A 15,839-nucleotide genomic window follows, 5' to 3' on the forward strand; every position below is an offset into this window, starting at 1 on the left:
GAGCAGGGACACCACTGTCCAGAGTGCTTGTAAGACAGGCAGGGACACCACTGTCCAGAGTGCTTGTAAGACAGGCAGGGACACCACTGTCCAGAGTGCTAGTAAGACAGGCAGGGACACCACTGTCCAGAGTGCTAGTAAGACGAGCAGGGACACCACTGTCCAGAGTGCTAGTAAGACAGGCAGGGACACCACTGTCCAGAGTGCTAGTAAGAGGAGCAGGGACACCACTGTCCAGAGTGCTAGTAAGACAGGCAGGGACACCACTGTCCAGAGTGCTAGTGAGACAGGCAGGGACACCACTGACAGGCAGGGACACCACTGTCCAGAGTGCTATTAGGACAGGCAGGGACACCACTGTCCAGAGTGCTAGTAGGACAGGCAGGGACACCACTGTCCAGAGTGCTAGTAGGACAGGCAGGGACACCACTGTCCAGAGTGCTAGTGAGACAGGCAGGGACACCACTGTCCAGAGTGCTAGTAGGACAGGCAGAGACACCACTGTCCAGAGTGCTAGTAGGACAGGCAGGGACACCACTGTCCAGAGTGCTAGTAGGACAGGCAGGGACACCACTGTCCAGAGTGCTAGTAGGACAGGCAGAGACACCACTGTCCAGAGTGCTAGTAAGACAGGCAGGGACACCACTGACAGGCAGGGACACCACTGACAGGCAGGGACACCACTGTCCAGAGTGCTAGTAAGACAGGCAGGGACACCACTGACAGGCAGGGACACCACTGTCCAGAGTGCTAGTAGGACAGGCAGAGACACCACTGACAGGCAGGGACACCACTGACAGGCAGGGACACCACTGTCCAGAGTGCTAGTAAGACGAGGCAGGGACACCACTGTCCAGAGTGCTAGTGAGACAGGCAGGGTTGTACCACTGTCCAGAGTGCTAGTAGGACAGGCAGGGACACCACTGTCCAGAGTGCTAGTAGGACAGGCAGAACACCACTGTCCGGAGTGCTAGTAGAGTTGAGGCAGGACACCACTGTCGGAGTGCTAGTAGGACAGGCAGGGACACCACACTGTCCGGAGTGCTAGTAGGACATGCAGAGACACCACTGTCAGGTGCTAGTAGGACAGGCAGAGACACCACTGACAGGCAGGGACACCACTGTCCAGGTGCTAGTAGGACAGGCAGGGACACCACTGTCAGAGTGCTAGTAGGACAGGCAGGGACACCCACTGTCCAGAGGTGCTATTAGGACAGGCAGGGACACCACTGACAGGCAGGGGACACCACAGAGTGCTAATGGGACAGGCAGGGACACCACTGTCCAGAGTGGGGACAGGCAGAGACACCACTGTCCAGAGTGCTGGTAGGACAGGCAGGGACACCCACTGTCCAGAGTGCTAGTAGGACAGGCAGGGACGGGCAGAGACACCACTGTCCGGGTGCTGTGGACAGACAGAACACCACTGTCAGAGTGCTAGGGACAGGCAGGAGACACCACTGTCCAGAGTGCTAGTAGGACAGGCAGAACACCACTGTCCAGCCAGGGACAGGCAGGGACACCACTGTCCAGAGTGCTAGTAGGACAGGCAGGGTCCAGAGTGCTACAGGCAGAGACACCACTGTCCAGGGTGGCTAGTAGGACGAGGGCAGGACACCACTGTCCAGAGTGCTAGTAGGACAGGCAGGGACACCACTGTCCAGAGTGCTATTAGGACGAGGGACCCAGAGAGTGCACCAGGGACACCACTGTCCAGAGTGCTGAGTAGGACAGGCAGGGACACCACTGTCCAGAGTGCTGATAGGACAGGCAGGGACACCACTGTCCAGAGTGCTAGTAGGACGAGGCAGGGACACCACTGTCCAGGTGCTAGTAGGACAGGCAGGGCACCACTAGTGGGGGACAGGCAGGGACACCACTGTCCCAGGTGCTATTAGGACAGGCAGAGACACCACTGTCCAGAGTGCTAGTAGGACAGGCAGACACCACAGACGGGCAGAGACACCACTGTCCAGAGTGCTAGTAGGACAGGTAGAGACACCACTGTCCAGGGTGCTAGTAGGACAGGGCACCACTGTCCAGAGTGCTAGGCAGGCAGAGACACCACTGTCCAGAGTGCTGTCCCACCACTGGAGTGCTAGTAGGACAGGCAGAGACACCACTGTCCAGAGTGCTAGTAGGACAGGCAGGGACACCACTGTCCAGAGTGCTAGTAGGACAGGCAGAGACACCACAGACGGGCAGAGACACCACTGTCCGGAGTGCTAGTAGGACGGGCAGAGACACCACAGACGGGCAGAGACACCAACTAAAGAATCAGTGTGCTGTAGGGAGAGGGTGAATGAGGGGACTGTGTTTATTTCACAGTGACAAGCTGAGTATTTTTTTTTGTTGTTGAAAGAAATGGAACAATTAAGTACCGTGTTGTTCTCAGAAACAATTATAACTTCAAGGAACATTAGTCGCCACACCGAGCAGTTATATTCAGACCTGATGAACGCTTGACAGATACAGCCTACTTTTAGTTTCTGTCTTGTATGAGCGATTGTTTTAACTTTGTGTCCTATTTTCAGGCAACATAAAGAGAGTCGGTACGAAGAAGATGAAGTCTTCAGGGGGCAGTAGGAACCTGCAGGCCTCTCCGGACGAGATCAAACAGAGGAAAGTCCTGGACCTCAGGAGATGGTAATATATTATACATTATACTGTATTAACTAGCACTCAGCTCATTATACTGTAACTACTGAGGTAACACACAGCTCATTAACTACTACTGAGGTAACACACAGCTCATTATACTGTAACTACTGAGGTAACACAGCTCATTATACTGTATTAACTACTGAGGTAACACACAGCTCATTATACTGTATTAACTACTGAGGTAACACACAGCTCATTATACTGTAACTACTGAGGTAACACACAGCTCATTAACTACTACTGAGGTAACACACAGCTCATTATACTGTAACTACTGAGGTAACACACAGCTCATTATACTGTATTAACTAACACACAGCTCATTATACTGTATTAACTGAGGTAACACACAGCTCATTATACTGTATTAACTACTGAGGTAACACACAGCTCATTATACTGTAACTACTGAGGTAACACACAGCTCATTAACTACTATTAACTAACACACAGCTCATCATTAACTACTGAGGTAACACACAGCTCATTATACTGTAACTACTGAGGTAACACACAGCTCATTATACTGTATTAACTACTGAGGTAACACACAGCTCATTATACTGTAACTACTGAGGTAACACACAGCTCATTATACTGTATTAACTACTGAGGTAACACACAGCTCATTATACTGTAACTACTGAGGTAACACACAGCTCATTATACTGTAACTACTGAGGTGGCTACACAGGCTCATTATACTGTATTAACTACTGAGGTAACACACAGCTCATTATACTGTAACTACTGGGGTAACACACAGCTCATTAACTACTACTGAGGTAACACACAGCTCATTATACTGTAACTACTGAGGTAACACACAGCTCATTATACTGTATTAATCACACAGCTCATTATACTGTATTAACTACTGAGGTAACACAGCGCATTATACTGTATTAACTACTGAGGTAACACACAGCTCATTATACGTAACTACTGAGGTAACACAGCTCATTAACTACTACTGAGGTAACACACAGCTCATTATACTGTAACTACTGAGGTAACACACAGCGCATTATACTGTATTAACTACTGAGGTAACACACAGCTCATTATACTACTGAGGTAACACACAGCTCATTATACTGTAATTAACTACTGAGGGTAACACGCAGCTCATTATACTGTATTAACTACTGAGGTAACACAAGCTCATTATACTGTATTACCTACTGAGGGTAAACACAGCTCATTATACTGTAACTACTGAGGGTAACACACAGCTCATTAACTACTACTGAGGTAACACACAGCTCATTATACTGTATTAACTACTGAGGTAACACACAGCTCATTATACTGTATTAACTACTGAGGTAACACACAGCTCATTATACTGTAACTACTGAGGTAACACACAGCTCATTATACTGTATTAACTACTGAGGTAACACACAGCTCATTATACTGTAACTACTGAGGTAACACACAGCTCATTATACTGTATTAACTACTGAGGTAACACACAGCTCATTATACTGTAACTACTGAGGTAACACACAGCTCATTATACTGTATTAACTACTGAGGTAACACACAGCTCATTATACTGTATTAACTACTGAGGTAACACACAGCTCATTATACTGTAACTACTGAGGTAACACACAGCTCATTATACTGTAACTACTGAGGTAACACACAGCTCATTATACTGTATTAACTACTGAGGTAACACACAGCTCATTATACTGTATTAACTACTGAGGTAACACACAGCTCATTATACTGTAACTACTGAGGTAACACACAGCTCATTATACTGTATTAACTACTGAGGTAACACACAGCTCATTATACTGTATTAACTACTGAGGTAACACAGCTCATTATACTGTAACTACTGAGGTAACACACAGCTCATTATACTGTATTAACTACTGAGGTAACACACAGCTCATTATACTGTAACTACTGAGGTAACACACAGCTCATTATACTGTATTAACTACTGAGGTAACACACAGCTCATTATACTGTAACTACTGAGGTAACACACAGCTCATTATATGTGTAACTACTGAGGTAACACACAGCTCATTATACTGTAACTACTGAGGTAACACACAGCTCATTATACTGTAACTACTGAGGTAACACACAGCTCATTATACTGTAACTACTGAGGTAACACACAGCTCATTATACTGTATTAACTACTGAGGTAACACACAGCTCATTATACTGTATTAACTACTGAGGTAACACACAGCTCATTATACTGTATTAACTACTGAGGTAACACACAGCTCATTATACTGTATTAACTACTGAGGTAACACACAGCTCATTATACTGTAACTACTGAGGTAACACACAGTTCATTAACTACTACTGAGGTAACACACAGCTCATTATACTGTAACTACTGAGGTAACACACAGCTCATTAACTACTACTGAGGTAACACACAGCTCATTATACTGTAACTACTGAGGTAACACACAGCGCATTATACTGTATTAACTACTGAGGTAACACACAGCTCATTATACTGTAACTACTGAGGTAACACACAGCTCATTATACTGTATTAACTACTGAGGTAACACGCAGCTCATTATACTGTATTAACTACTGAGGTAACACACAGCTCATTATACTGTATTACCTACTGAGGTAACACACAGCTCATTATACTGTAACTACTGAGGTAACACACAGCTCATTAACTACTACTGAGGTAACACACAGCTCATTATACTGTATTAACTACTGAGGTAACACACAGCTCATTATACTGTATTAACTACTGAGGTAACACACAGCTCATTATACTGTAACTACTGAGGTAACACACAGCTCATTATACTGTATTAACTACTGAGGTAACACACAGCTCATTTATACTGTAACTACTGAGGTAACACACAGCTCATTATACTGTATTAACTATTATACTGTAACTACTGGTAACACACAGCTCATTATACTGTATTAACTACTGACACACAGCTCATTATACTGTAACTACTGAGGTAACACACAGCTCATTATACTGTATTAACTACTGAGGTAACACACAGCTCATTATACTGTAACTACTGAGGTAACACACAGCTCATTATACTGTATTAACTACTGAGGTAACACACAGCTCATTATACTGTAACTACTGAGGTAACACACAGCTCATTATACTGTAACTACTGAGGTAACACACAGCTCATTATACTGTAACTACTGAGGTAACACACAGCTCATTATACTGTAACTAACACACAGCTCATTATACTGTAACTACTACACACAGCTCATTATACTGTATTAACTACTGAGGTCATTACTGTAACTACTGAGGTAACACAGCTCATTATACTGTATTAACTACTGAGGTAACACACAGCTCATTATACTGTATTAACTACTGAGGTAACACACAGCGCATTATACTGTATTAACTACTGAGGTAACACACAGCTCATTATACTGTAACTACTGAGGTAACACACAGCTCATTAACTACTACTGAGGTAACACACAGCTCATTATACTGTAACTACTGAGGTAACACAGCTCATTATACTGTATTAACTACTGACACACAGCTCATTATACTGTAGGTAACACACAGCTCATTATACTGTATTAACTACTGAGGTAACACACAGCTCATTATACTGTAACTACTGAGGTAACACACAGCTCATTATACTGTAACTACTGAGGTAACACACAGCTCATTATACTGTAACTACTGAGGTAACACACAGCTCATTATACTGTATTAACTACTGAGGTAACACACAGCTCATTATACTGTAACTACTGAGGTAACACACAGCTCATTATACTGTATTAACTACTGAGGTAACACGCAGCTCATTATACTGTATTAACTACTGAGGTAAAACACAGCTCATTATACTGTATTAACTACTGAGGTAACACACAGCTCATTATACTGTATTACCTACTGAGGTAACACACAGCTCATTATACTGTAACTACTGAGGTAACACACAGCTCATTAACTACTACTGAGGTAACACACAGCTCATTATACTGTAACTACTGAGGTAACACACAGCTCATTAACTACTACTGAGGTAACACACAGCTCATTATACTGTAACTACTGAGGTAACACACAGCTCATTATACTGTATTAACTACTGAGGTAACACACAGCTCATTATACTGTAACTACTGAGGTAACACACAGCTCATTATACTGTATTAACTACTGAGGTAACACACAGCTCATTATACTGTAACTACTGAGGTAACACACAGCTCATTATACTGTAACTACTGAGGTAACACACAGCTCATTATACTGTAACTACTGAGGTAACACACAGCTCATTATACTGTAACTACTGAGGTAACACACAGCTCATTATACTGTAACTACTGAGGTAACACACAGCTCATTATACTGTATTAACTACTGAGGTAACACACAGCTCATTATACTGTAACTACTGAAGGGTAACACACAGCTCATTATACTGTATTAACTACTGAGGTAACACACAGCTCATTATACTGTAAACTACTGAGGTAACACAGCTCATTATACTGTAACTACTGAGGTAACACACAGCTCATTATGCTGCTACTGAGGGTAACACACAGCTCATTATACTGTAACTAAGGTAACACACAGCTCATTATACTGTATTAACTAACACACAGCTCATTATACTGTATTAACTAACACACAGCTCATTATACTGTATTAACTAGCACACAGCTCATTATACTGTAACAACATCAGCTCATTATACTGTAACTACTGAAAAACACAGCTCATTATACTGTATTAACTACTGAGGTAACACACAGCTCATTATACTGTAAACTACTGAGGTAACACACAGCTCATTATACTGTAACTACTGAGGTAACACACAGCTCATTATACTGTAACTAACACACAGCTCATTATACTGTAACACACAGCTCATTATACTGTATTAACTACTGAGGTAACACACAGCTCATTATACTGTAACTACTGAAATAACACAGCTCATTATACTGTGTTAACTACTGACACACAGCTCATTATACTGTATTAACTACTGAGGTAACACACAGCGCATTATACTGTATTAACTACTGAGGTAACACACAGCTCATTATACTGTAACTACTGAGGTAACACACAGCTCATTAACTACTACTGAGGTAACACACAGCTCATTATACTGTAACTACTGAGGTAACACACAGCTCATTATACTGTATTAACTACTGAGGTAACACACAGCTCATTATACTGTAACTACTGAGGTAACACACAGCGCATTATACTGTATTAACTACTGAGGTAACACACAGCTCATTATACTGTAACTACTGAGGTAACACACAGCTCATTAACTACTACTGAGGTAACACACAGCTCATTATACTGTATTAACTACTGAGGTAACACACAGCTCATTATACTGTATTACCTACTGAGGTAACACACAGCTCATTATACTGTAACTACTGAGGTAACACACAGCTCATTAACTACTACTGAGGTAACACACAGCTCATTATACTGTATTAACTACTGAGGTAACACACAGCTCATTATACTGTATTAACTACTGAGGTAACACACAGCTCATTATACTGTAACTACTGAGGTAACACACAGCTCATTATACTGTATTAACTACTGAGGTAACACACAGCTCATTATACTGTAACTACTGAGGTAACACACAGCTCATTATACTGTATTAACTACTGAGGTAACACACAGCTCATTATACTGTATTAACTACTGAGGTAACACACAGCTCATTATACTGTATTAACTACTGAGGTAACACACAGCTCATTATACTGTAACTACTGAGGTAACACACAGCTCGATATACTGTAACTACTGAGGTAACACAGCTCATTATACTGTAACTACTGAGGTAACACACAGCTCATTATACTGTATTACTACTGAGGTAACACACAGCTCATTATACTGTATTACTACTGAGGGTAACACAGCTCATTATACTGTAAACTACTGAGGTAACACACAGCTCATTATACTGTAACTACTGAGGTAACACACAGCTCATTATACTGTAACTACTGAGGTAACACACAGCTCATTATACTGTAACTACTGAGGTAACACACAGCTCATTATACTGTATTAACTAACACACAGCTCATTATACTGTATTAACTAACACACAGCTCATTATACTGTATTAACTAACACACAGCTCATTATACTGTATTAACTAGCACACAGCTCATTATACTGTATTAACTAACACACAGCTCATTATACTGTAACTACTGAGGTAAAACACAGCTCATTATACTGTATTAACTACTGAGGTAACACACAGCTCATTATACTGTAACTACTGAGGTAACACACAGCTCATTATACTGTAACTACTGAGGTAACACACAGCTCATTATACTGTATTAACTAACACACAGCTCATTATACTGTATTAACTAACACACAGCTCATTATACTGTATTAACTAACACACAGCTCATTATACTGTATTAACTACTGAGGTAACACAGCTCATTATACTGTAACTACTGAGGTAACACAGCTCATTATACTGTGTTAACTACTGAGGTAACACACAGCTCATTATACTGTATTAACTACTGAGGTAACACACAGCGCATTATACTGTATTAACTACTGAGGTAACACACAGCTCATTATACTGTATTAACTACTGAGGTAACACACAGCTCATTATACTGTAACTACTGAGGTAACACACAGCTCATTATACTGTAACTACTGAGGTAACACACAGCTCATTATACTGTATTAACTAACACACAGCTCATTATACTGTAACTACTGAGGTAACACACAGCGCATTATACTGTATTAACTACTGAGGTAACACACAGCTCATTATACTGTAACTACTGAGGTAACACACAGCTCATTAACTACTACTGAGGTAACACACAGCTCATTATACTGTAACTACTGAGGTAACACACAGCGCATTATACTGTATTAACTACTGAGGTAACACACAGCTCATTATACTGTAACTACTGAGGTAACACACAGCTCATTATACTGTATTAACTACTGAGGTAACACGCAGCTCATTATACTGTATTAACTACTGAGGTAAAACACAGCTCATTATACTGTATTAACTACTGAGGTAACACACAGCTCATTATACTGTATTACCTACTGAGGTAACACACAGCTCATTATACTGTAACTACTGAGGTAACACACAGCTCATTAACTACTACTGAGGTAACACACAGCTCATTATACTGTATTAACTACTGAGGTAACACACAGCTCATTATACTGTATTAACTACTGAGGTAACACACAGCTCATTATACTGTATTAACTACTGAGGTAACACACAGCTCATTATACTGTAACTACTGAGGTAACACACAGCTCATTATACTGTAACTACTGAGGTAACACACAGCTCATTATACTGTATTAACTACTGAGGTAACACACAGCTCATTATACTGTAACTACTGGTGGTAACACAGCTCATTATACTGTAACTACTGAGGTAACACACAGCTCATTATACTGTAACTACTGAGGTAACACACAGCTCATTATACTGTAACTACTGAGGTAACACACAGCTCATTATACTGTAACTACTGAGGTAACACACAGCTCATTATACTGTAACTACTGAGGCTCATTATACTGTATTAACTAACACACAGCTCATGCTCTATTAACTAGCACACAGCTCATTATACTGTATTAACTAACACACAGCTCATTATACTGTAACTACTGAGGTTCAACTAACTACTGAGGTAACACACAGCTCATTATACTGTATTAACTACTGAGGTAACACACCGCTCATTATACTGTATTAACTAACACACAGCTCATTATACTGTATTAACTACTGAGGTAACACAGCTCATTATACTGTATTAACTACTGAGGTAACACAGCTCATTATACTGTAACTACTGAGGTAACACAGCTCATTATACTGTATTAACTACTGAGGTAACACACAGCTCATTATACTGTATTAACTACTGAGGTAACACACAGCGCATTATACTGTATTAACTACTGAGGTAACACACAGCTCATTATACTGTAACTACTGAGGTAACACACAGCTCATTATACTGTATTAACTAACACACAGCTCATTATACTGTAACTACTGAGGTAACACACAGCACATTATACTGTAACTACTGAGGTAACACAGCTCATTATACTGTAACTACTGAGGTAACACACAGCTCATTATACTGTAACTACTGAGGTAACACAGCACATTATACTGTATTAACTACTGAGGTAACACACAGCTCATTATACTGTAACTACTGAGGTAACACAGCACATTATACTGTATTAACTACTGAGGTAACACAGCTCATTATACTGTAACTACTGATAGACCTATCACAGAGCTAGTTATACTGTATTAACTACTGATAGACCTATCACAGAGCTAGTTATACTGTATTAACTACTGATAGACCTATCACAGAGCTAGTTATACTGTATTAACTACTGATAGACCTATCACAGAGCTAGTTATACTGTATTAACTACTGATAGACCTATCACAGAGCTAGTTATACTGTATTAACTACTGATAGACCTATCACAGAGCTAGTTATACTGTATTAACTACTGATAGACCTATCACAGAGCTAGTTATACTGTATTAACTACTGATAGACCTATCACAGAGCTAGTTATACTGTATTAACTACTGATAGACCTATCACAGAGCTAGTTATACTGTATTAACTACTGATAATGATGACAGTGGGCTTGCATCCCAAATGGCACACTATGTAGTGCACTGCTGCCCAATAGGGCTCTGGTTAAAGCTAGTGCACTATATAGGGAATGTGGTGCCTGCTGCCCAATAGGGCTCTGGTTAAAGCTAGTGCACTATATAGGGAATGTAGTGGACTGCTGCCCAATAGGGCTCTGGTTAAAGCTTGTGCACTATATCGGGAATGTGGTGCCATTTCGGACAGAGCCAGAAATTACTGCAGGTGGAGGAGACATTCATTAGTGTCATGCTTTTCTCTCTCTCTCTCTCTTCCTTCCTTCCTTCCTTCCTTCCTTCCTTCCTTCCTTCCTTCCTTCCTTCCTTCCTTCCTTCCTTCCTTCCTCCATCCCCTCCCTCCCTCCCTTCCCTCCCTCCCTCCCTCCCTTCCCTCCCTCCCCTCCCCTCCCCTCCCCTCCCCTCCCTCCGTTCTCTAGGTACTGTATCAGCCGCCCCCAGTACAAGACGTCATGTGGGATATCTTCATTAGTTTCCTGCTGGAACTTTCTGTACAGCACACTAGGAGCAGGGAGGTAGGCATTTTATCGTTGTCTGTAGCTCTGTACGTGTGGGCAATGGGACCACCGCTCGTTGGGGGAAACAGACTCCATCTTTTATACTTGTTATATAGGTAAATACAGAAGACCTGTACACACCAAGACAAATGTTTCCATCACATTATAGCGTGCAGTATCATTTTGAATGTGTCATAAATAAGAGGATTAACAGCTATGTGACTGTTATTGTGTGTATTTTCAGTCTCCCACGAGGGGGCTCTTCAGATCCTAGTCTCCCACCCATCTCCCAGGAGGGGGCTCTTATTGTGTGTATTTTCAGTCTCCCACCCATCTCCCAGGAGGGGGCTCTTCAGATCCTAGTCTCCCACCCATCTCCTAGGAGGGGGCTCTTATTGTGTGTATTTTCAGTCTCCCACCCATCTCCCAGGAGGGGGCTCTTATTGTGTGTATTTTCAGTCTCCCACCCATCTCCCAGAGGGGAGGCCTTCAGATCCTAGTCTCCCAGGAGGGGGCTCTTATTGTGTGTATTTTCAGTCTCCCACCCATCTCCCAGGAGGGGGCTCTTATTGTGTGTATTTTCAGTCTCCCACCCATCTCCCAGGAGGGGGCTCTTCAGATCCTAGGCTTCCAGCCTCCTTTTGAGGAGATTAAGTTTGGTCCCTTTACAGGCAACACTACTCTGATGAGGTACAGTACTCAGAAATACTGACATTAGAAACAAGATGCACACAGTTTATGGCTACAGATTATTATATATATATATATATTTATATATATATTTTTTAATCTTTGTGAACAGATGGTTCAGGCAAATCAATGACAATTTCCATGTCCGAGGATGTTCCTATATTCTGTACAAACCCCACGGGAAACACAAGACAGCGGGGGAGACTGGTGAGCCTCTCTCCTCTCGTCTATCCTCTCTACTAACAAATTGGCTATGATGTATAACAAGCTGGCCTCAGCTTTGGAAATACACAGAGTAAATGTGTCAAAAATGTCAATTGTGGCTTGGGGCCTTTGCCTTTAGTTTGTCAACTAGGGTTTGTCTGTTATATAAAGAAATCGTTGACAATGAAACTGAATAGATGATGAAAAAGCATACAGTAGTTCAGACTGTCTGCATGATTCAGTTTTATTTTATTTTAAATGGAGTGTGTTTGAATTGAGTGTTTGTCCTCCCTGTTCCAGCTGAGGGGGCGTTGTTGAAGTTGACCCTGGGGTTAAGAGATGACACCATGGCCTATATTTACCACTGTCAGAACCACTACTTCTGTCCTGTGGGCTTCGAGGCCACACCTTTCAAAGCAGCCAAGGCCTACAGGTACATTCTTCTCATATCCCTGCATTTACTTTCTAACAGGTCATCGTTTAACCCTAACCCATTACATTTTATTATTTTCGATTACTAATCATTTTATCTTACTGTCAACCACGTACCTCCTACTGTCATCCACGTACCTCCTACTGTCATCCACGTACCTCCTACTGTCATCCACACACCTCCTACTGTCATCCACGTACCTCCTACTGTCAACCACGTACCTCCTACTGTCAACCACGTAACTCCTACTGTCATCCACATAACTCCTACTGTCATCCACGTACCTCCTACTGTCATCCACGTACCTCCTACTGTCAACCACGTACCTCCTACTGTCAACCACGTAACTCCTACTGTCATCCACACACCTCCTACTGTCAACCACGTACCTCCTACTGTCATCCACACACCTCCTACTGTCATCCACACACCTACTGTCATCCACACACCTACTGTCATCCACGTACCTCCTACTGTCAACCACGTACCTCCTACTGTCATCCACGTACCTCCTACTGTCAACCACGTACCTCCTACTGTCATCCACGTACCTCCTACTGTCATCCACGTACCTCCTACTGTCATCCATGTACCTCCTACTGTCATCCACACACCTCCTACTGTCATCCACGTACCTCCTACTGTCAACCACGTAACTCCTACTGTCATCCACATAACTCCTACTGTCATCCACGTACCTCCTACTGTCATCCACGTACCTCCTACTGTCAACCACGTACCTCCTACTGTCAACCACGTAACTCCTACTGTCATCCACACACCTCCTACTGTCAACCACGTACCTCCTACTGTCATCCACACACCTCCTACTGTCATCCACACACCTACTGTCATCCACACACCTACTGTCATCCACGTACCTCCTGCTGTCATCCACGTACCTCCTGCTGTCATCCACGTACCTCCTACTGTCATCCACGTACCTCCTGCTGTCATCCACGTACCTCCTACTGTCATCCACGTACCTCCTGCTGTCATCCACGTACCTCCTACTGTCATCCACACACCTCCTACTGTCATCCACGTACCTCCTACTGTCAACCACGTACCTCCTACTGTCAACCACGTAACTCCTACTGTCATCCACACACCTCCTACTGTCAACCACGTACCTCCTACTGTCATCCACACACCTACTGTCATCCACACACCTACTGTCATCCACGTACCTCCTACTGTCATCCACGTACCTCCTGCTGTCATCCACGTACCTCCTGCTGTCATCCACGTACCTCCTGCTGTCATCCACGTACCTCCTACTGTCATCCACGTACCTCCTACTGTCATCCACGTACCTCCTGCTGTCATCCACGTACCTCCTACTGTCATCCACGTACCTCCTACTGTCATCCACGTACCTCCTGCTGTCATCCACGCACCTCCTACTGTCATCCACGCACCTCCTACTGTCATCCACGTACCTCCTACTGTCATCCACGTACCTCCTACTGTCATCCACGCACCTCCTACTGTCATCCACGCACCTCCTACTGTCATCCACCACCTCCTACTGTCATCCACGTACCTCCTACTGTCATCCACGCACCTCCTACTGTCATCCACGCACCTCCTACTGTCATCCACGTACCTCCTACTGTCATCCACGTACCTCCTACTGTCATCCACGTACCTCCTACTGTCATCCACGTACCTCCTACTGTCAACCACGTACCTCCTACTGTCAACCATGTACCTCCTGCTGTCATCCACGTACCTCCTGCTGTCATCCACGTACCTTGTTAACTTGTTCTTGTTTACTTCTAAGGGGTACATTACCAACTAATGAAATGGAACACTGGATCCTGATTGGTGAACCAAGCAGGAAACACCCTGCTATTCACTGTAAAAAGTACGATCCTTTCTGACTTCTAATGTTTACAAAAAATTACATGCAGTATTTTTGTTGTTGTTGTTGTTGTTGTACAACGTTGTCGTCTTCTTTTAGTCGATTACTGTTTCACTTCTGTATCTTGCTGTTGTTTTTAGGTGGGCTGATATTGTTACAGATCTGAACACACAAAATCCAGAATACCTTGATATTCGTCACACGGAGAGGGGAATTCAGTGCCGCAAAACCAAAAAGGTTTTCATTTTCGTTTCAGTTTATAGTTATGTTAGTTGTTAGGGTACCAGTTATGCTAACAATGGGATGAGGATGTGTTAGAGCCCAGAACTGGCATGATTTTTAAGCCCTATCCATGCCCGCGACATTCAGACCCTTGCCCAGGCCTGATTGCTTTTGCCAAATTTAAGGCCCTGCCCGAAACCAGAAATCAGAAATAACTTCCTCTGTAAGTAAATCCATTAGCTACTCCTCTGTCTGTCACTGGCTTCCTGCGCTGCTCGCTCTGCATGCACTCTGCTCACGGTGGCTCTGAGTCTGTGAGTGACCATAGCAACGGCTACGCTTGGGCTGCTCTGCTCAGTGACGAAACACGAGACAAGCTGTTAGTTACCTTTTCATCCCTCTCAGACAAACTCGAGGAGTAATATTATCATCTGTGAAACAACATCTCCTTAATATCTCTTTCCTTAATATCT

At 42.9% G+C, this 15,839-nt stretch overlaps 1 protein-coding gene across 1 annotated transcript; it reads left to right on the forward strand.

Moving 5' to 3' along the window:
- Window positions 1-2,521: 2,521 nt before the first annotated feature.
- On the forward strand, window positions 2,522-15,815 carry LOC135566868 (basic immunoglobulin-like variable motif-containing protein). The gene is made up of 7 exons (XM_065014459.1): window positions 2,522-2,646; window positions 11,873-11,968; window positions 12,536-12,640; window positions 12,753-12,847; window positions 13,145-13,277; window positions 15,064-15,147; window positions 15,285-15,815. The coding sequence occupies exons 1-7, from the start codon at window positions 2,564-2,566 to the stop codon at window positions 15,421-15,423; spliced, it is 735 nt and encodes a 244-aa protein (XP_064870531.1). The 5' UTR covers window positions 2,522-2,563; the 3' UTR covers window positions 15,424-15,815.
- Window positions 15,816-15,839: the final 24 nt, after the last annotated feature.

This window comes from Oncorhynchus nerka, unplaced genomic scaffold, assembly GCF_034236695.1.
Source record: "Oncorhynchus nerka isolate Pitt River unplaced genomic scaffold, Oner_Uvic_2.0 unplaced_scaffold_3102, whole genome shotgun sequence".
NCBI classification, from domain to species: Eukaryota; Metazoa; Chordata; class Actinopteri; order Salmoniformes; family Salmonidae; genus Oncorhynchus; species Oncorhynchus nerka.